General features: G+C 39.6%; 2 protein-coding genes across 3 annotated transcripts; both read right to left on the bottom strand.

Moving 5' to 3' along the window:
• Nucleotides 1-1,961: 1,961 nt before the first annotated feature.
• lim2.2 (lens intrinsic membrane protein 2.2) lies at nucleotides 1,962-4,532 on the bottom strand. 2 transcript variants are annotated; one of them, XM_028588461.1, is made up of 5 exons: nucleotides 4,488-4,532; nucleotides 4,122-4,344; nucleotides 3,488-3,628; nucleotides 2,582-2,716; nucleotides 1,962-2,047 (listed from the first exon to the last, which is right to left on the bottom strand). In XM_028588461.1, the coding sequence occupies exons 2-5, from the start codon at nucleotides 4,297-4,299 to the stop codon at nucleotides 1,977-1,979; spliced, it is 525 nt and encodes a 174-aa protein (XP_028444262.1). In that variant the 5' UTR covers nucleotides 4,300-4,344; nucleotides 4,488-4,532; the 3' UTR covers nucleotides 1,962-1,976. The 2 variants fall into 2 exon arrangements, with proteins under 2 accessions (XP_028444262.1, XP_028444264.1); XM_028588463.1 differs by lacking the exon at nucleotides 4,488-4,532 and adding an exon at nucleotides 4,443-4,482.
• Nucleotides 4,533-7,775: 3,243 nt separating this feature from the next.
• Nucleotides 7,776-21,198, bottom strand: LOC114561396 (WD repeat-containing protein 47). The gene is made up of 16 exons (XM_028587401.1): nucleotides 20,969-21,198; nucleotides 19,225-19,415; nucleotides 18,942-19,025; nucleotides 18,580-18,664; nucleotides 17,953-18,261; nucleotides 14,775-15,214; nucleotides 13,430-13,526; nucleotides 12,223-12,395; nucleotides 11,885-12,121; nucleotides 11,412-11,487; nucleotides 11,016-11,173; nucleotides 10,321-10,490; nucleotides 9,857-10,027; nucleotides 9,508-9,639; nucleotides 8,898-9,116; nucleotides 7,776-7,988 (listed from the first exon to the last, which is right to left on the bottom strand). The coding sequence occupies exons 2-16, from the start codon at nucleotides 19,380-19,382 to the stop codon at nucleotides 7,846-7,848; spliced, it is 2,652 nt and encodes an 883-aa protein (XP_028443202.1). The 5' UTR covers nucleotides 19,383-19,415; nucleotides 20,969-21,198; the 3' UTR covers nucleotides 7,776-7,845.
• Nucleotides 21,199-22,735: the final 1,537 nt, after the last annotated feature.

Raw genomic sequence — 22,735 nt, 5'->3', positions numbered from 1 at the left:
AAGAGAGTCATATTCTCATATTCAGCAAAGGTTATTGTCAGCATGTCCTATACAGTACTGTCAGTTCTTCTAATCTCCCACCAGGGGGCAGCACACACATCCACTGTCCTTGAACGGACTCGCAATGCAAGAATCTCAATGACGAGGGCAGTATATGTGTGGTTTTGCACTATTCAAAGTGTTGTAAATAATTTTGTATCATGTCCTTAATTCTACTATGGTCCTATTTGCATTCTCTGTAATTTAAAGTAGTCTCTGTGAGATGACTTTGCTATTGTTAAAAAAATAAATAAAAATGTTGCAAAGTAAATGTTTTGTGTATTTGCTTTGCTGTCCCTACACAAGACTTGATCAAGTTACGTTTTTTGTAGGAATGGCACATGTAAATTGGAAACAAACTGAACATTTGCATTCCACACCTAGTTTGTGTTATACATGTACAGACAGTGACTTAAAATGTTGATATTCAATAAAATAAAATCTAGACATTTTGACAAAAAAACATTGAATTGCTGCAAAGTGTTTCCAGTGCAGATTATCCATGGTTTGACAGAAACGTCAGTTTTGGAGCATTAAAACTCAACTGAATCTACTGTTTATACTTATAATTGTAACTATTGCTTTTGATAGTTTATCATTCTTACTTATACTTCTATCTTACTAGGATATTTTAGAAGTGCAAAGTCAAATTTAACCGTACTAGCTGTAGCTTTCTTAGACATCTTTCCTCTAGTGCAAAAAGATTTTTCAGTTGAGCTGAAGACCTCTACATCTTCAAGCAATCTGAAGTCGAGTTGCCTGTGACTTATACTATATATTCTATTTTTTTATTGTAAAAATATACTTAGATTCTATCAATAACCTAAATTCCCTGAGGGACTAACAACTTCATCACCTGTTAAATGTGCTGCTCCTGAGCTGTGTATTGGGCTTCAGATTGGGTGTTTGTTCCAAAGCCAAACTGGTAACTTGGTAAGTTTTTAATAACCAGTCAGCTAGGGTTTTCATCATTAGGTGAGTAAGTGGAACTAAATAACTCAAAAAGTGTGAGTAATGTTAACTCACTTTGCCACACAGCCGTGGTGTTTGTGCCTCTTGTGTGTGTGTGGTACAACACCATCATCCAGTGGAGAATCACTAGATGCAGACAATACAGCAGAAAACTACACTACATTATGAATGGGCATTTTAATTCTGATTAGTGGCACACATCACCCGGAGATTTTACAGGAAGTCCTTGTGTGTTTTTGCAAAATTAATAATAGTCCATATGTTATTTCAGTTAGAGATGTTAAAAATATAGTAAATTAAAAGTAGTATTATGATGGAATGTTTCTCACTTTCTATTGTTTTGTCTGGATAAATAAAATAAACAACCCAAAAAATAAAAATGATCAGGGTTTGAACATTTGCTCTAGGTGCGCGGTGTCAAAAAAGCAGATCTGACAATTTACCCTGAAAAAAAAGGTAAGATGCAGCTGACACAGACCATCCCGTGAATCCATTCTTTATACTACTTCCATCCGGCCGCAGATACAGAGAACTGAACTGGACTAAAGCCTATTTCAAAGAAAGTTTTGTCCCCACCGCTATCACAATTCTGAACCAACTATAATACTACAACCCCCATCTCAGTTGCCTTGCAAAGTTTGCAGATTTGATATGTCTATATATGGGTGTCTTAATGTGATGTTTTTCTATATGTGTTATACGTTTTATGTGTTTTAGATGTGGTGCTGTGCTATGGAAAGAAGAGGAAGATGTGTGGAAATGATTATCCCTATGGGACAATAAAGGCTCTATCTATCAAGATGTTTTCAAAATTTTGGGGTCAACATAAAAAAAAAAGATTGTCAGTGAATCAGAGTTTCAGTGAAACCACACAGGAGTCTATGATTTCTATTTATTCCATTCTAGGTACTCAAAAGCAGCAGTGACATCCATTAGAACGGTCCTAATCGGCATGCTCATCTTGTTTAGCTGTCCGGGTTATTTGAAGGAGCAGGTTCTGCCGTGGTCCGCTGGTAAGCACAGAGCTGAAACACACCTGAAAAAAAATAAATCAAAAAGCCGAAGTAAGTAACACAGTAATCTCCAAATATAACTGATAGTTTAATTCTTAAGTGACATTCATCTCACTATGACCAATGATTGTTGGCAAAGAAAGTGAAAAGCACACTTTTGTTACTAAGTTGTGGATCAGTGTTAGTTTTACTGAATCCTACAAATACTTAAATAACTATAAAACACTTTAAAGTTCTGCTTATTTGGGAGCCCACTGGTTTAATGCAGATCCATGGACACCGCCTCGGTGTAACCATGTCATCTAAAGTAGTTTTTCCAATAAACAACTTCATTAAAGTGTTAGATCTTGATGCACAATACAGTATCTGGCAGAGTCACTTAAAGTGTGTGTTTACTCCCTTCAGAGTAAGGATATCTAAAGGTGCAACAACAGGATTTTTTACTGACCAAAGAATGTGCAATGTTGCAATGCACATATTTGGATACTCTTGTCCAGGCTGCTGCCAACAATTTTTTTGTTTTTACAAATACATTAATAACTGATAACAGTTAATACCTGCTGCAAAAGCCAAAATGATGGCCACCCAGCCGATGATGTAGGACCAGGAAAAGCGCCAGTCCAAGAATCGTTTGCCAAAGAAAGTGACAGTCACTCCAGTATAAATCGCCAAAGCAAGCAGAGCAAGAAAACCTGAGAACGGAGGGTGAGAGGAAATAGAAAAATAAATAAAAAAAACATCAAAATGAGTAGACCTAGAATAGATTTATGGAAGAAACTCCAATCTATATAACCTAACCTAACAAGTCTGATTCAAGGAAATAACAACCATATAAGCCTACATGTTTTTGGAACTGACTGTTAACTTAACTTTAACAGAAAGGAATAGATAGATAGATAGATAGATAGATAGATAGATAGATAGATAGATAGATAGATAGATAGATAGATAGATAGATAGATTATTCATCCCAAGGGGAATTTTAGGCATCCAGTAGCTTAGACAACCATAACACAACAAACACACATAGACACATATATCTCACATAGATAAAAATCAGTCACAGAAATTAAGAGTTAGAATAGACCGAAACATAGGAATGTAATTGTAATGTAAAGGTATTGTTGTATATTGTTGGAAGTTATTGTAAGACCTGAAAGATTGTATGCTGTATTTGCATATCTATTTGTTTTGTAATAATATGATATTGTGAAGGTCCTAATAAGCTGTATGTTTTTGCCTGCTCCTTCTCAAATTTATCCTTTTTTATTATTTATTTGGTCTTTGGTAAATTCTGATTGTAATTTTGTGGTTTTTTTCTTTTTTCTTTTGCAACATTGTTGATTGTTCGAGAAAATAAATAAAAAACAAACTGGCACTACTCTGCAATCTTATAATCACTCTGCCTAGAAAAAAAACAATCAAGTTTATAATGTGATGAACACGCTAATTGTGTGTGTTACCTGACAGGACCAGGGCGATGCCGCCTGTACGGACCCTCCTGTTCTTGGTGCCATTAGTGAAGGCGCTCAGGCCGAGCACCACGCCGGCGAAGCAGCTCAGCACCGCGAGCAACATAAAGGCCCGTGTGGCATCCCAGAAGGCTGGACACAAAAAAGGTCAGGACCACATACACGTCAACACATACTTACACTTAGGCCTGGACTTCACACTCAGAAAACAGAGCTCCTCTGCAGTACTGTGCAGTTGGGACATTTTGACTTTTGTGTTCTCGATATATTTACTATGGGGAATTTTCGCCTGAGTCTTTCTTTAATCCGCTCTTCTTTCCATCAATAACAAAATGAGGTTGCCATGTCTTTAAACAGCCTAATTCAAGTCACTAGTAAATCTATCTGGATACTTTTTAAACAGGTGTAACATGCTTTGACCTGCAGAAATGACCAACATGTGTAAGTCGCTGTCAATGTGTTTGATATCATATTTACTGTCATTTATCAAGAAGGGGACTGCTCTTTCACTTTCCCCAGCCAGATGTATCCTGTCGGTCTGGGGATTAAACGGCTCTGCTTCTCTAAACTTTAGGCACCTTAGGGTCTCGTCCTCTTGTCCAAATGCCACTTCTGAAGTACTCACCTACAGTTATGGTGTGGGCATGGCATTTGTGGTTAATGCAGAACCTCCAAAGCCCCTGATTGGCTGAGCTACCCGAGTATCGATACTGCATCCAGAAGTCTGTTGCCGTAGAAACAATGAGAAGCACAAGGGCAGCCACACCGCAAAGCGTGCCCCCTCCCGCTAAAGTATACAGCATCGTGGAGAAGCCAGGGGAAGCACTGTCCTCCTACACATTCAGCAACTGTTAGGGAAGAGAGAGGGGGGAGGGTTACATCATTTAGACGTCATACTCATTAATTTACTCCTTGATGCCCTGAATGCCAAAAATATCCATTATACATCATTATCTATGTCTGGTCAAGAAAACAAAGCATTCCAGTATACCACCACCACGTCAGAACATAACTTCTTAAGTTTGTTGGATGTGCGACGTTGGTTACATTAGTTATGGGAGGTGTTCACTGACCTGCTGTAAACCTGGTTTAAGCCAGGTTTAAGTTCATTTAAGTACTCCCTGTAGTTTCTGAGCAGACATAATAGACTGACCAAACTCCAAAACTAAATGTCCAAGTGTTTAAAGAGTTTAAAAACAATAGCAAGAGTCATTTTCCCAAATGATCCTCATTAAGCATGTTTCTTCAAATATAAAAGCCAGAGATTTGACATGAACATTTCGTACACATACACACACACACACACACACACACACACACACACACACACACACACACACACACACACACACACACACACACACACACACACACATTAGACAAGAGAGTGACTCATTCTTTAGTGAAGCTGTCATATTGGTCACAGCCAGCAAAGCACTTGACCCAAACTGCTGTGTGACAATAAGCTTGCCTATCAGGCAGTTCAGAGCCATTGTTCGCCACTAATTCCCCTCCATGCACTGCAAACTAATCTTCCAATACTGAGCAACTGAACTGTCAGCAGTGTCGCTCTCTGTCACACAGCCAGCAAACCAATGAATTCATACACTGGTTTTCAACTACCGTACTCCCCGCTCTTGGAAAAAAAAAACATATTCCAAAATCACATCCGAATAAGACCTTTTCATCTTAATCCCAAATGTGTCTGACAATATTGGTGTTTGTCAAGAAAACGAGAACGAACAACAGGTCCCTAGGCCCAATCTGTAAGCTGTAAAGATCTTTTCCATAGACAGAGATCTCCACACTTCATCTCTCCGGTCTTTGAAGTTCCGCTTGTTCTCCAAATGCAGGTTCTTAGCTGTGGATTTGCCTTTTAAACCTTCAAAGAAAGTAGTAAAATAAAAAATAGATTCTGTGTAAGTCCAAGTTTTTTTTTCTGATACCTCTGGGTTGGCTGGTGTCTCTCCAGGGTTGTTGGCTGTGACAGTGTGCGTATCCTTTTTAAGCCCTGTACCCCTGGCTCTCATTGTCCACCGCACAAAAGAGGGAATGATCGAGCGCAGCATGTGAGTGATTGTAAATCCCCCCCTTGCGCTCTTCTCTACAGTTACCTCCATCCCTCTATCACCTCTCTATTTCTCTAACCTCTTGCACTTTGTCTATCTCTTTGTGTCCTGGATGACTTTTTCTCATTCCTCCATTCCTTCCTCCTTCAATTTCTTTCTCTGTTTTCCACAAATTAGCTGATCATACCTGGCACCTACAGTAAATGCATCATGAGATTTTTTTCTGCCAAATTGCCATGAGCATGTCCCAACCCCCCCAGTTTAGCCATGCAAGTTATGGTAGTATGCAGGACAGGCATTCACAGTCCTTCTATGCATAAGCAACATAGGCAATTACCTCGAGCAGGTAAGCATTTTTATTTAATTTCACTTCACAATGCACAGTCTGATGACACTTTGTTTCTTTATTACATTAGTTAATTTACAGCTCCAAAGTGTAACTTAAAAATACCATTATTCATTCGAAAGCACAACACGTGGTGTTAGACAGCATTGCCAATGACAGAATTTGCCAATGTGAGCCACCGATAATGTAAAATATGTGCATAATACCCTGTTCTCGCTCACGTCCATCAGGTGTGTGCATGGTGCTCAGTAAAAGTGAAGATAAAATCAGAGCCTTATTTTTAAAATTTAAAGAGCTGACTAGATTTGTCATTTCACATTGGGCAGTCCAGCAGCATCCCTCGCTTTAAAGTGCCTCATTACCATAGACTTTGCTTTAGCCTGCTAACATTTTCTGTCATTTCTTTGATAATTTTGTTTTAAAAATCTGTTGTTTTGGGGATATAAATCCAGTGATAAAATCCAGTTTAATATAAATAATGTGATATGAGGAGCTAATTGAGCTCTTCCACAACTACTCTTATTTCTCCTCACCCAATCACTTCTGCACTAAGCTTTGCTTTTCATGTGCTCATCCTTTGAAATCACCCTGAACTGAGCCAGCACTGTGGAGTTACACATCAAATGTGCTGATACCAGAATCCACAAAAACAGGTTTCTAAAACTTCAGAACAAACACTTACATATTCCCATGTTGCAAGGTATCTATTTAGTTTGTGCTGAACGCAGCAATAAAATGAAATTTTTGGTCTGAGACCCATTTAAAAATGACTCGTCACCACTTAAATGCCAAACCTGGACATACTGTGTATTATTCAGCGTTTGTGTTAAGCGTTAATTACTCTCACAATAGTAACAGACGTATCGAAAAACACTTTGGGAATTTATACAAATGTGCACATATACCAATGGGTGATTCATTTTCGGCATTACAGTGACATTAAAATAATTTACAGAGGACAAGGCATATGAGTTAATACCAAAATAAAGCTGCAAATAAATAAATACATCTCTTAATCTATTCACACATCCAAAACCATCCACAAATGTTACAAAAAGGCACATTATGATATGCATAACCAAACATGGCTTCTTTCCACAACATGAACAGTCCAGCTCATTGCTTCCAATAAAAATTATAGAGACAGCAACTGCTTTATGTTGCACCAAACTCTACATACCTTCTAAAGTGACCTTCATGTGTGTACCACGTTCTAACTAAAGCTGACTAAAATGTAGTTTGGCATTGTGTGAAAAAATAAATAAACTTGACGGTGTGTGCTTGCAGGGAACTTACTCATGCCTTTCAATACAGTCAGGCATTATCAGTTATCTCTATATTCAAAGTACATATTTGCCAACTACATCTTTGTAGGCTCCAAAGGGTTCATGTTTATGCTTTATACCTACAAAAGCCAAAAAAGGTATTAAGCAAACACACACAGACACACACACTAAATTGGTACTGGACCTCACATGAATTCTTAACTCTAAGTCCCAAGTTTCCACTTTTAACAGTGTTTGCAAAATGTTCTTATTAGTTTCCTTTAATTTGTTTACCTTTTAAATACACACATTTTTAGAATGATGCATCTGCTTTCACACACACACACACACACATACTCACAAAGACATATGCAGCAGTATGCAAACACAAAAAAACACATCGGTCACACAATTTATATGCACACACAACACACACAGATCACTCTAAACGGAGCCACACACACACACACACACACACACACACACACACACACACACACACACACACACACACACACACACACACACACACACACACACACACACACACACACACACACACACACACACACACACACACACACACACACACACACACGATGTGCGGCCACTGTGTTCTTCTTGTGTTTCCTGCTGCTGCTGATAACCAGTGTTTCTCCAGTGAATAGTTCAGGGGCCTGGTGCCCAGAGGACAACAGTTCGATCTGCAGAGGAGGAGATGAAGGTCCGGTCATGGGGGTGCCACCTACACTGGATCACCTTGTCCCAGTGCTCCCCTGCCACCGTCTGAGGGAGGGGCTTTGTTAGGTCACCTGGGGTTGGAGGAAAAAAAAAAATGTGGGGTCTAACCATCAGACACTGACAGCATTGCGTTGCATTAACATGGTAGCTAAATGAACAGATTAATGCAAGTATATGACTCTTTCAATAGAAAGTGGGACTTGAAAGCAACATTTTTCACAACGCTATTGTTTTTACACTGCAGGCACCATTTTAATTAAACATGCTATTACATTTGTACTTTAAAAAGGTGGAATTCTTAAAAGGTCCCATGACATGGTGCTCTTTGGATGTTTTTATATAGGCCTCAGTGGTCCCCTAATACTGTATCTGAAGTCTCTTTCCCGAAATTCAGCCTTGGTGCAGAATTACATCCACTAGAGCCAGTCCCACAATGAGCTTTCCGTAGTATGTGCCATTTCTGTGTCTGTAGCTATTGAGGAGGAGAGAGGGGGGGCAAGGTGGAGGGTGGGGGTGTGGCCTTGACCAACTGCCACTTTGCTTGTTTGCAAGCCATGATGCCTCTCTCTCATGGGTGGGCCAAATTCTCTGGGCGGGCAAAGCAGAGAAAGGGGAGGTAACCTCGCTCCTTATGACCTCATAAGGAGCAGATTCCAGATCGGCCCATCTGAGCTTTCATTTTCTCAAAGGCAGAGCAGGATACCCAGGGCTCGGTTTACACCTATCACCATTTCTAGCCACTGGGGGACCATAGACAGGCTGGGGGAACGCATATTGATGTTAAAAAACCTCATAAAAAGGGAAATATTCATGCCATGAGACCTTTAAAACATGAAATAATGGGTCATCAAGTAAGTTTAACCTTTTCAAATAGGATTTGATAATCTAAAATGGAATTCAAATGATTCATCTTTAACCCTTTGTGTACAGTATGTGTATTTTGTTACACGTTTTTTCTCTCCCCGTGTAGGCGTTGCTACCTTGCAGGTCACTGATGATGATTTTGTTGTCGTAAGAGCCGGTGAGGAGATGATGGGCTCCAGGCGAGAAGCGCACCGAGCGGATGTCACTGCCGTGGGGCCGGTATGTCTGGACTATGCGGCCTCCTCTGATGTCGTACAACATGCAGGTACTGTCCTCCTGACCTGTGGCCAGCAGGCGGCCGCTGGGATCCACGGCCACCGAAGCAACTGCACTCCCTGCGTGAGACAGAGTGGTATTAAGTAAAGATGGATGCTGCAGCTTAAAATTGACTGCCTACTATTAGTTGTTTCTTTAACAAGATTTACACTGAAAAATAACAGCACTAGGGATTTGTTTATCTCAGTGAGCACCCACTGCTACTCTTTGTTTAGGTTTTTTTTTTTTTTAAATCTATGGGAATATGACGTTAACTTTGACTGATTGGAAGTGTCTAATTTGCAATATGTTCAGTTACTGGCAGCTGTGCCGTGTTCCAGAAATCTTCAGGAAGCATTAGTGCCTTCTTGTGGGTCAACTGGGATACTACACTGACCTGTAGCAGCGTGGTACAAGTCATTCGCAGCAACATCAAGAATCCGCCCTAATGAGAGTCACGATGCGACTCACCTGAGCCGTGCAGAGTTGTGCCCACCACCCGGACGCAGCTTGGCACCCGCAGGTCCCAGAACCGCACGGTCTTATCCTGGGAGCCAGAGGCGATCATCCACCCTCCCCACGTGTACAGAGTCAGAATGTGTCCTGTTCAAACCAAACGGTGACGTCTTACACACTGTATCTTTACCTTGTTGTACTGAGTTGTTGTGTTTACAAGCCCTGTTTATATATTGTGGTACTGTACGGTTTGTTTCTCATTAGGGAACAATTTAGAAATAATAATGATGATTCACCATGTCTGCAAACTGATTTAAAAAGCTTAGAGTTTCTTCCACAAGGGGAAGAGCTGTGGCTAACGTACCAGTGTGTCCACTCAGGGCGTGAAGGCCTTGTCCTCTCTGACAGTCTGTTGTGTAGATGTTACAGTCTCCGGCCCCGGCACTTATCAAGATGGATCCTCCACTCTCGGGGCCCTCCATGAAGGCCAGGTCCCTGATGGTACCGTCATGCATGCTGAACTCCAGGTCTGGGCCTGAATCAGAGGCAAACAATACCATTACCTCAATTTCCAATGGAGTATCTCAATTATTCTTTTTGAAACCGCATTTCATTTGTTCTGCTTTTTTATTTATTTTTACCAAATCACTTTGACCACAACAGAAGCAACTCAACCTTTTTTTTTCAGAGGTAGAAAAATGCTTATAGGCATGTCAGTGATTATTCAAACATAGGTCTTTTCTCTTCAAGGTAATCTGTTCAAGGTAAGTGGCTGAGAAAAACATTACATAAACATATTAGACATTATTAAAACACGTAGAATAATACCTGTGGCATTGCAGCTGTCTGCATTAAAAGGCAAGACTTTGACATATTTATCGTTGGAGCCAGTAGCCAACAGTTGTCCACAGTGGCTCCAGGCTACACAGTAGATTGAGCCCTTGTGGTGTTTGTTCCTCCTGAAGCGCACTGCCGGCTGCTTGACTGCACCAGAACCACTGAAAGGGCCGAGAAAATACAAAGGCAGACTAAGAAATGTGTAGGAAGGAGTGCATTTTCAAATGATATAATTGTGGAAAGAATTGCAACCTGTATTAAAATATTTTGAGGACTGACTTTTGTATGTGTGAACAATACACATTTGTTTTTTGTTTTTTTTTGTGTGCGTCTTACAAAATGCTGGTACAGTCTTCAGCGTGTCTCTTCATTTGTTCTCATCAACAGAATATTGTTGAAGTTCAAACATTCTGCTTTAACATGCAAATAAAATTGAAGACACAACACATTTTCTCCTTTTTGCTCTCCTTGCTAATGATCAAAATTGTTCACATGATGCACAAATCCCCAGTGTACTTGCATGCAGATTTACAGTAATCCCCATGCTGCCACCACAAGTTAAGTTAAAACACTTATTTGGCTGGTTGGTTTTCTGTGTCTAGTTTCTGTATGTCTGGTACATACATCATCACCTTGTAAGAATATCTCATAGTTTGGATTTGTAGGTGCCTGTGAATGGCTTCTACCTGGTGGTCAGGGTTTCTGGGTAGCCACAGACTCTCAGGGTTTTTGAGTTGGAGCCGACAGCATAGAGCGCTCCAGAGGGATGGAAGGCCACTGCACGCACCGCCTGTGTGTCCTCGAGCTGGTTCACTTTAACAAACTGTGCTTTGGACTTCCCCGGCTGTACACAATCAGAAAGATAATCCTTTGAACTCTGATCTACGTGGACATCAGCATAGATTTTTAAAAACACAAATACCCTTCGGGCTAACCTTTGGGAAACAGATCAAACACGTGTATCTAGCATTTAGTTGGAAAGTCAAAGGTTTAGGTGGTTACAGAGAAACAGTGGACCCACTAATACTAAAATAGCTATAGAAATAATATTAAAAAAATAATACTTAAGCAGTTTGCTGTACCTCTTGGGAGTTACGAGTCGCAGAGCAGCCAGAATCATCTTGGACTGTGGGACAAGACCCTCTGGTCCTCTCAGCACTGATAATAAACACACACACACACACACACACACACACACACACACACACACACACACACACACACACACACACACACACACACACACACACACACACACAGCTAGAAAGATAAATTCATTTTATACTAGTTTAATTTATTTTTTCATAATTGATAGTGATTCCTTAATATAAAGATCAGCATTTTTAAATGCTGCAGAGCGACACTGGATTGTGTCCTGCTTACTGTTCAATATTAAATCAGTATAGAGAAGATAACTAGTCAACATCAAATTACCCAAGCATGATTTTGTCAGGAGAGAATGTATATCATATCCTATCAAAACTTAAGCCAAGTATGCCAGTAGTTGTGGGAGTGGTGTGATAATGACATGACCACACACTCGGAAGGCTCTAACCTCTGACTGGCAGGACCTGGGGACTCGCTGAGGGAAGGCAAGCCGTGGCTCCCGGCCCCTAACGGGGTGCTGCTGACCCCGGCACCTGCCTTGTCCCTCGGGGACCCGGTGTCTGGGGTGTGGCGGGTGTTGGTGGTTCTGGGACTGGATGTGCTGGTGTTCCCTGTCAGCCCGTTCCACTGTGTCATCACCTCATCTCCAATGCCCATGTTCATCTCCTCCAACTTCTGAATGGATCTGGATAAAAACAAGAACTCTTCGTATCAACAAGGCAGCACTGAGGTTGGGTTTCATTCATTGCATCACTGATGTTGAATCTTTTTACATGACTTGCTCACCTACTGAGGAAGGTCTCCGTGAGGTTGTTTTGGGCTCCGTTTGGTGGCTTCACCCCTCCCTCAAGCAGCATCTGCTGGTAGAGCTGTCTCTGCTGCTGCTTCTGCTCCAGATGTTGCTGCACGCGGAGACGCTGCCTGTAATACTCCTGGATGTGCTCTGTGGAGTCAGGACGCTGGACAAACCCATATGCACATAGTGAGTCAAAAATAAACACACTTCAAAGCTTGTTTTTGCAAAACGTCGAAAAAAAAGAAGCTTTTTTTGACAGGATTTCTTTTACCTGGACAAGCCCTGTAACCTGAATGACAGAATATTTATCACTTTCAGTATTCTCTGCTTCAATGCTTGGCAGTGCTAATTATCACTACACACACACACACACACACACACACACACACACACACACCAGATTATAATATATAAAAAAAATAGACAAACTCTCTCCGAAGAGCCACTACTGACAACTCTTCAACTCCCAAGGTCTCGTCCTCCATCATCCATCCCATAAAAAGTTTTCAAGGACCTCATCATTACCAGCGGTTCTACAGTATATTCCCCTTCACCTCACTCCCCACCACTTTATATATATATATATATATATATATATATATATATATATATATATATATATATATATATATATATATATATATATATATATATATATATATATATATATATATATACACACACACACACACACACACACACACACACACACACACACACACACACACACACACCAATCCAATCTCAAGCTACTTTGCTCCTCTGGATGGGACTTGGGATGCATAAAGATGAGTGATGATGGAGGCAGCAGGCCATCTTGGGTGTGACCGCACATCAAACCAGACTATCTCCCTCCAGTGTCCATGACCTCCACCCTCTTCACTGGGACAGGGGGGGGGCTTGAAGGCGCTGGTGCCCCTTGGGACAGGTGTGGTCAAGAATTGGGGAAGGATTTATGAGGCAGTGGAGATGAAGTGGTTCAGAAGGTTCAGGGGGAATCTATTCTAAATCTATTACATCTAGAGGAATGACTGGGGAGGGAAGACAGACTGAAAATCTTGACTTTGACTTAAGTGACCAGACAGACAACCATGACTATTTCTTTTTACAGTCTTCACACGAGTCACGAAACCAAGTCAGCCTGAGAAACCAAACGTAAGAGACCCTGCACTGCTGAGAGTCTGCGGTTCTTATTACCTCATTTGTTTCCGTGCTGCAGGGTGGCCCACCATCTTTTCCAGGAGTCAGAGGTGTGCGTGTGGTGTTGGGTCCATCCAGCCCATGTGGTTGCTTCCTATAGTCAGGAAAATATGACAAACCCTTGAACTTAATCACAGATCGTAGTGATCTCACTTTGCAACAGCTGAGCACATTACTTGTATCCAGCAGGTGGAGCCAGAGAACCTGAAAACATCCAACAGTCTGGCAAAGTGTTTACAGTAGTTCTTTCATCTACAGTATTACTTAGTGGTGTAACATTTTTATTTGCAGTTAACCTTGTAAAGTAAACCTGTCAAACCTGTTCATCTCTGATGATTTGATGGACTTTAAACACATCTAGTCTTACTAACGGAGGCTGTAGTAATGGCCAAATGAGCCATGGAGACCCTACTAAAACAACATTTAAGCAGTAAAAACCTGCTCTTCAGTCCACTTCCCTCAGAGTTACCATAAGTATCTCTAATTGATAGCCTTAATTTAGTATAAGCCTCAGTATTATCATTTTCAAAAATGAGTCATAAGGTGAAGGCTGTAGATATATTGCATCCATCAACACTGCTGTACTGCAGTATAATATGCTTTGTGCAGGAGGAGATGACGGATGAGGCAGTATGTCTCTGTTAAAGCAGGGCTAATGGGATTAATGGAGCTACAAATTGTGTCATACAACAATATCTACCACTGGGTTTAAATCTAACGTTCCACATGCACATGCTAAGGGAGAGAGCTTGGTAAGAAAGCTCCGGGAGTATGAGATTATATTTCTGAGTATAATATTATTACATTATATATAAATATTGTATTATATGACTTTTTATATTACATATATTGCAATATGTTATATAAGTACAATAAGTGTAGCTTAATATATCGGTCAGGATCTCTTTTGATTTTGATTTGATTAAAGCATGTTACCTATCTATATATATATATATATATATATATATATATATATATATATATATATATTAGAGATTATGAACAAATTTAGAGCTTGACAATCCCGGTTCAAGTATGTAAAGCAAAATTAACATTTGCTAATCAATCAATTTATATGTTGTATTTTCTTACATGTTTTAAGACGTAAGGTTTGTCAAGTAAGCAGCAATGATCACAAGAAAGTATGTGACAGGACCATTTAAAAGACAATAAATGTGTTGCATGCTACAGAGGAAAATTGGTTTTGCAGTGATACATGTACATGACATGTACTGAGCAGTGCTGCAGACATATGTAATGTTTAACTCCACCAATCTGGTATTTCAGGCACTTATAACGATCACCAAAAATCATTTCTCCCAGGTGTGCTCAAGCTTCTTACTTTTCAGGTGAATCGTCCTGCTGATGCACATTATTCTCCACCAGGCTCCGACTAAGGGCAGACTTCATGCTCGCCTCCATGCCTCTCTTGTCCTGGGCTGCCAGACCGTGGGACAGGCCGTCCAAAGCCGGGTTGAGGGATCTGGACATGTAGGTGTCCGCTGAATGAGGCCTCTGGCGAAAGGGTGAGGTAGGGCAGGGGGACAGGCGGTTGATTAATGGAGTGAGGAGGTCGGCGTGGCCAGCCTTGCTGGGCTTCACCAGACGGTCCACATGGATGTTGAGGGTCTTTTGCTGGAAGGCGCAGGAAAAGGCACCTGGAGAGACGTTCTGCAGCCAGGAGAGCAGTGACAAGTCCAGTTCATCACAGCCATTCCCGCAAAGCAAATCCACACCGAGCAACACCTCACCCTCTGTGATCTCCTCACCAGTTGCTTTACTCTAGAAAACAGAAACAGAGGGGTTCTGACCACCAACCTTTGTAACTTTGTTTTGAAAAGTGCTGTATGAATAAAGATTAATATTATTATAACATAGGGGGAACCCTTTTCAATGTATGCCCTCCGCTACTGAAGTCTACTGAAATGGACTGTGGATGATTAAAACGCATTGCATGCATTTCATGTCATGTTCAGGGGCCGCACAAAATGTTTCTGAGGAACGCCATTGCACTTGACTAGTATGTACTGTACTGTACTTTTTTATGAAATACTATTCTATGACTTTTTTATGATAGACTATGACTTTTCTATGACCTTTATATGACTTTTTTCATGACATACTATACTATAACTTTTCATGACATACTATACTATGACCTTTTTATGTCTTTTTTTATGACATACTATGCTATGATTTTTTAAAGATTTTTTTATGAAATACTATACTATGACTTTTTTATTACTTTGTTATGGCATACTCTATTATGACATTTTTAATGATTTTTATGACATACTATATTATGACTTTTTTATGACATACTATAGGTTTATTTTGACTTTGTTATGGCATACTCTACTATGACATTTTTAATGATTTTTATGACATACTATATAATGACTTTTTTATGATTTTCATGACATACTATACCATGACTCTTTCAAGATTTTTCCATGACATTCTTTACTATGACTTTATGATTTTTTTTTTTTATGACATACTATGACTTTTTTATGACTTACTATACTATGACTATTTAAATGTAGGCTGAGTTCTTGGCAGCGGCCTGGGTTCAAATCCTTTGCTTTGTGTCATCCCCTCTTTCTCTCCCCCCTTTCCTGTCTATCCACTGTCACTATCTAATAAAGGGAAATGCCCCAAAAAATAATCTTAAAAAAAAAAAAAGATTCTTTTATGACATACTATAGTATAGAATGTCATAAAAGAATCTTATAGTATAGTATAAGATGTTGTACTATGACGTTCTTGTGACATTTTTTTTATGACATACTATGACTTTTTAAAGTTTTTTTATGACATGCTACTATGACGTTTTATGATTTTTGTATGACATATTGTCATTTTTTTTAAATAATTTTTTTATGACACATTTTGTCTTTTTTATGACGTACTATACCATGACTTTTTTATGGCATACTATATTATGAATTTTTAAGATTCTTTCATGACATACTATGACATTTCAATGATTTTGTTTATGAAAAACGTTATGAATTTTATTTTTTTGTGATCAATTATTTATTCAAAATTTTATGACATACACATCAAATAAAGGGAAAGGCCCCAAAAAATAATCTTAAAAATACTATGACTTTTTAATTATTTTTTATGACATCACTATTACCTTTTTATGACTCTTTTCACGACATACTATACTATGACTTTTTATGACTTTTTTTTATTGACTTTTTAAAGATTCTTTTATGACATACTATGAATTTTTAATGGTTTGTTTATGACATACTATGACTTTTTTTCTTTTTAAGATTTTTTGGGGCATTTTCAGCCTTTATTTTTGACAGGACAGATGAATACATGAAAGGGGAGAGAGAGGGGGAATGACATGCAGCAAAGGGCCGCAGGTCGGAGTCGAACCCGGCCCCGCTGCGTCAAGGAGTAAACCTATATATATGGGCGCCTGCTCTACCAACTGAGCTGTCTGTCATAAAGTCATAGTAAAGAATGTCATGGAAAAATCTTAAAGATTTTTAATGACATACTATACTATGACTTTTTTTTAGGCTTATTTTTGGGGCTTTTCCCTTTATTATGTAGTGACAGTGGATAGACACGAAAGGGGGAGAGATATGGGGGATGACACACAGCAAAGGGCAGCAGGTGGGATTCAAACCCACGCCGCTGCAGGACCCAACATGGGGCGAACGCTCTTACTGGGTGAGTTTTTTTATGACATACTATACTATGACTTTTTTCAATGTCATGACTTTTTTCGACATTTTATAACATACTTATGACTTTTTATGACTATACTATGAGTATATACTATACTATGACCTTTTTATGACTTTTTTCTTGACATACTATCCTACGACTTTTTATGATTTTTTTATGACATACTATACTATGACTTTTTTCAATGTCATGACTTTTTTCGACATTTTATAACATACTTATGACTTTTTATGACTATACTACTATGAGTATATACTATACTATGACCTTTTTATGACTTTTTTCTTGACATACTATCCTATGACTTTTTATGATTTTTTATGACATACTATACTATGACTTTTTTATGACACATTTTGTTTTGACATACTATATTACGACCTATTTATTATTTTTTATGGCGTACAATACTATTCTTTTTTATGACATACTATACTATGACGTTTTAAAGATTTTTTATGACACACCATAATATGACTTTAATGATATTTTATGGCATACTATGACTGACATTTTTGTGTGAGCCTTGATGATTTTGAATAAATGTAAGAGTGCAATTAGACCTACCGTGGTTTAAATCTTCAAACAGAATTTGATATGCAATTAAGATTACATTAGATGAAACAAATGATCTAAAACCAGACAAGGTTTTGTACCAGCAAACTTTGGGGTACCTTGCATTAAAATAGATCTTAATGGCTTTTCGAGTACATCTACAGTTGTGGAGAGGTAGCATTAGGTTTGAGCCTTTTAACAGCCAGTGACGTTTTCATGTAAGTCTTCACATTTTTAGGGAATCACATTACCTGACAGAACTCAACACAGCACTCGTAAAGAATCCCTTTGATGAGCAGCTGGAAGAGGCGGTTCCCGCTCGCCCTGAAGCCTGCCTCGCTCAGCTTCCTGTCTGCGGGGATAAACTCAGCTACCATAGCACAGGCTTCCTCGAAACAGTGGACACGTGCCGTGCTTGGGTTCCAGTCTTTGAACTCTGCGTGGTGGGTGAGGCGTGGCAGTGTGAGGAGGAGACACAGCTTGCTGTAGTCATCCTTGGTCGGACAGAACTCCTCCAGACTGTGGAGGCACTTGACTGCCGCTTGCATGGAGAGCTCCAGCTGTAGTTGAGAACCATTCAAGAGCAGAAGTGATTATGTAGCTGTTTGTGTGTAAGTTTTACAAGATGCTGCATATTCACACACAGCATCATCATCTCAATTCAATCACAGGCTTTTTCTACTGACCACCGAGCAGCTCCATTGGAGCAGAGAGATATTAGCTTGCCATGTTCAAGGGCACTGTGACTGCATTTTATTTCCCTGCTAGTGTCCTTCTAGTGGTGAGCCCACTCTGATGACCACCAGGCTTCCTTTGTTAGGAGGCTATTTTCAAAATGCAAATACTCACACTAATTTCCTCATTACATATTTACGTACATTCTGAGGGTCTTCAGCAGCAGACATGGCATTATTTATACACAGAGCTTCCAGAAACTTCTGCTTCAGGATGATGTAGCGGAACCTGGAATGGAAACACAAATCTCAGTATGAAGAAATATACTTTATAAAGACATCAACTGATTAAGCCTCAAGTGACGTTTCCTAATTAACATGTTACTCAATTAGGTAGGACAACTACGTTAGAAATGTTCTTTGTGTTCTTTGTATTGAGTGTTTGGTAAGAAACAGAGGCTGTCAGTAATATGACATGATCATGCTGCAACAGTACCGGAACTTAACCCAAGACATTACTTAAACATGCATCTGATTGAAATGATGCCCCACATTATTTCTCTCACCTTTTCTTGTCAAACTTTTCCATTCCTTCTAGAGGTTGAATGAACTGCATCACCTCCTCCCACTGGCCGTCAAGAATGAGCTGCCTGTTGAAAGCAGCAAATTAACAATTTAAGAGGTCTCTGAAAACCTGCACCTGAGGTGACTGACCCACGAACAAACCCACAGATCCTAACAAACAGCTCTGCCTGCTACAAATGTCTGTAAAACTGAAAGTCGAATCTTCCCTCTCAGGACACTATGGTCTTCTCCTTTCTGCCAAATGAATCTGGTGTACAGTCATACCTGAGGAAGAGCATGTCGTCAGAGTAGAGTCCATTAATGACTCCGCTCTCCTTCTCCAAGGCCAGCATGCTGATGTGCAGCTTCCTGGAGTTCAGGAAGTCCAGCATCACCTTGATCACCTCTGCCTCCTTGATGCTGATCGTCTCGTCTGCCGTCATGATTACAGGTCTATGGTGGCAGCGTACAGCTGGCTGGAGTACAGACAGAAGGAAGAGGAGATGCACATGTTGTTGACAAAGTTGGATCAAAAAAAACAAATGCTTATGGTTCATAACCTGATTTAACCTGAGAGTCATTCTAAAATGTCCATACATATCCACAATTTAAGGGAAATGCTCCCTTTTTCCATTAAATTGCTTGATGTTACACTAAAAGAAGAAGAAGGTTGAACTGATTTGTTGAACCAACAAAGATTTTGTCAGTATTTAGTTTCTCTCGTAGTTATTGCTTAAAATACAATCATTTTCAAATTTCAGGGATCTCACAGCATTATTAACATGCAATCGGTTGTTGACTGGCCCAACGTTGAAGTTTTTTTTGGATGTTCTGCTGACAAATTGTGTAAAAGGGAAAACCATTTTTATTGGATTTAAGAAACATGGTAGGTAAGTTGTAGACCAACTAATTCATTTTCTGATATGCAGCGCTTAATAAACAGCATTATCGGTCACTGTGTGGGCAGAGATGTGTGTGAACCAAGAGGAGAGGGTGCCCAAACAGCTTCACAGTTTGAGATCAATGTTAATGATGTAAACACTTACAAATGCTCATGCTCACTTCTATTACACACTGACATCCACTGGTTTACACATACTAATTACAATTAATTCCTACAGTGACTTCTAGTGTGTCCAGCTGCTCAGTGTCTGGATAAATTATTATGTATTACCAACACTTCTACAGGAGCTTCTGGCATTCATGTGCTTTTAAATGATTGTGCTCTGTGGTATTTGTTCAACTCCAGTGGCACAGCGTTATAGCATATTCCCACAGGAACTTAGTTTAATGGTATGTTATAAGTGATCTTATATGATGCTGTGGCATCCATACTATTTTAATGGGGGCTCGCAGTGTCTATTCTACACTTACCATTTAAAAATGACCTAATTGCACAATAGGATGGATATTTTTTTCTATGATCCTGGTAAGAAGGTAAGATTTTTTTTGGGGATCAATAAAAAAATCTATCTATCTATCTATCTATCTATCTATCTATCTATCTATCTATCTATGAAATATTTTTTTATTTTAGGCACTTCTTTAGCGTCGAGGTGTAAATGGTTAACACAGCAACATCACATAGGCAGCTATACGAAGACATAGGGGATCTTCATTATGCATAACCCACCCGCCCTTCGTATGTAAGTGCAGTAAGAGGCTGAGAGAGCGGTGATGCCTGCGGGTGTCTGTGCAGGAGGCAGAGCAGCCGGTGACACCGCCCTGTTCCTCACTGCACACAAAAAGCATCCAGCTCTTTGGTTCTGGATGTGACAGCAGCAGGTCTGCGGCCCAAACCTGACAGCCTCAGCACTTTATCTGCACTCAGACACACCTTTACTTGACGGCACATACAGGGCATACTCGCTCACGCGGCCAGTTCAGTGGACCGACATGCAGAACAACAAAAGCTAACAATGTCGTTCCCTTTCCCTCTTATTCTTAATGTGAAGGATATCGCGCATGGCTTATACACTGGCGGCGGTACAGGCTAACACGCCGCCGTGAATCCGTGCCAACTCCTCACCTGTCAGTCTGCGCCAACAACACGCCGCATTAAAGTCGCGCCAATCCGTCTGCAGTCTCCCAAATGTATCAGTATCCACGAATAAGAGGACAGGAAAGCGCCGTTTTGCGTGGATATCCCAGTCAACGTCTGCAGAAAGGTCCCTTCTGCCCTCTTTCTTGTACACAGCTCGCGGTTGCCATGCGGACGCAGCCGCAAATCACCACTCAACTGTAGTGATGACGCCCTGAGGTCACACCTTCAACACACTGAACTGATGGAGAGGGGCGTTAAGATGGCTAGGCTAGTGTCACTCTAAATTTAACTAAATATTAATAAATACATTAACAAAAAACAAAATAACAGCACGTGTTTTATGTTTTCTCTGAGGTTTCCTTTATAGCCTAACGTTAAGCTACATCTAGAATTTGGTAAAAGTCGTTAACCCAACGTTATTCATAGCAACAAATGCCTAGGCTACCTCTTTTATTTTTTACTAAACTATTTTAATTTTATTATTTTACTTGTTATGTGCACTCGGCATACATTCGGCCCTTTATCGAGTGTATTTTGTCTCTCTTTATCGTAGGCCTTATCTTCTTTATTCAGTTTTTATTTCAAATATTTTTCTTGTTGTTTAGTTCTTGATCTCGTACTTTCCCATATTTTATTGTGCTCCCATCTGACTGACAGTATTCTCCGTTTGTGGACTGTAGTAACTGAATTGCCCTGCGGGGATAAATAAAACTATCTGTATCTGTAGCTGTAACAAATATTGTTATAAGGTCTATAATGCTGTGTGGTGACACATTTCCTCAATTTGGACAATAAAGTTCCTCTAATAAAATGTTACATGTAACGTCATCCTGCTCCAGGCCTACTAAATTCAGCTAAAGAGTACATGATACACAATTATGTATTGTAAGTTTGAAAAAAATAGCGAGCCAGCTTACTTAAGAGATTGCTTTGCCAAAATGAAGTGTTTGATGTCTAACAATTATTCAGCTCAATGAGGATAAGACTGAGGTTAAATACATGCCTTGAAAATGATACTGTTGCCTCACACAAAAGTGTTGATATATTGTTACTGTAAAGTGTCTACTGTTAAAACAACTAAAAAAAGAATATGGCCATAAATATTGCATGGTGAAAGATGTGACACCCCATATCATCTTTACGTCTCCTTAATCATTTCTATACATCAAAACAACATTCAATAAATACCAATGGTGATTGACAGATCCATCCAATACTTTTTGTTTTTACAATAAACACCACATAAATGCTGAGGCCATGCTTAGTTTTATTAAAGCCAAAAAACAAAAACAAAATTAAAACTACATGTTCAGCAATATGTTGAATGACAGCACAGCATCTGACAAACAAAACAAAGTCATCATAGTGAATAGGTATGAGCTCACATGAACACACTGTACAATATCATTAGAGTTTAAATAACCATTTACCTTGGCCTTAAACCGCCATAGATAGTGGACATAGCTTCAGTTGACAAATCATTCTAATTACCAACAGAGAAACACTCCGTTATATTAGATTACATTTTCAAAGACATGTACATGCTCTCTTTTGGTCATAAATATCCCCCCCCCTCCCCTCCCGTTAAAAAACAAAGCACAATCTTAGCAGATTTTCTTTTGTTGGAAACCGTACCTGCAAATTATGTTGATTTGACATTCGGTGGCAAAAGGAACGTGATACTGACACCAATGAAACTCTGTGGCGAGTCTCTACCCGTATGCAGCAACAAGAATCTGCCCTATTCTGCCT

The sequence above is a fragment of the Perca flavescens genome, chromosome 9 (genome assembly GCF_004354835.1).
Source record: "Perca flavescens isolate YP-PL-M2 chromosome 9, PFLA_1.0, whole genome shotgun sequence".
In the NCBI taxonomy this organism is placed as follows: Eukaryota; Metazoa; Chordata; class Actinopteri; order Perciformes; family Percidae; genus Perca; species Perca flavescens.
Note: the sequence above shows the minus strand (reverse complement) of the source record. Positions and strands in the feature narration are given on the sequence as shown.

Excerpts from the sequence above, each read along its gene's own strand:
- LOC114561396 (XM_028587401.1), bottom strand. The coding sequence starts at position 19,382 with ATGACGGCAGACGAGACGATCAGCATCAAGGAGGCAGAGGTGATCAAG. Across the intron at positions 11,488-11,884 it reads CCAGGTCCTGCCAGTCAGAG|TGCTGAGAGGACCAGAGGGT; the intron begins GTTAGAGCCTTC and ends GTTTATTATCAG. Across the intron at positions 11,174-11,411 it reads CGACTCGTAACTCCCAAGAG|CCGGGGAAGTCCAAAGCACA; the intron begins GTACAGCAAACT and ends GATTGTGTACAG.
- lim2.2 (XM_028588461.1), bottom strand. The coding sequence starts at position 4,299 with ATGCTGTATACTTTAGCGGGAGGGGGCACGCTTTGCGGTGTGGCTGCC. Across the intron at positions 3,629-4,121 it reads TGCCCACACCATAACTGTAG|CCTTCTGGGATGCCACACGG; the intron begins GTGAGTACTTCA and ends TTTTGTGTCCAG. Across the intron at positions 2,048-2,581 it reads CATTTTGGCTTTTGCAGCAG|GTGTGTTTCAGCTCTGTGCT; the intron begins GTATTAACTGTT and ends ATTTTTTTTCAG.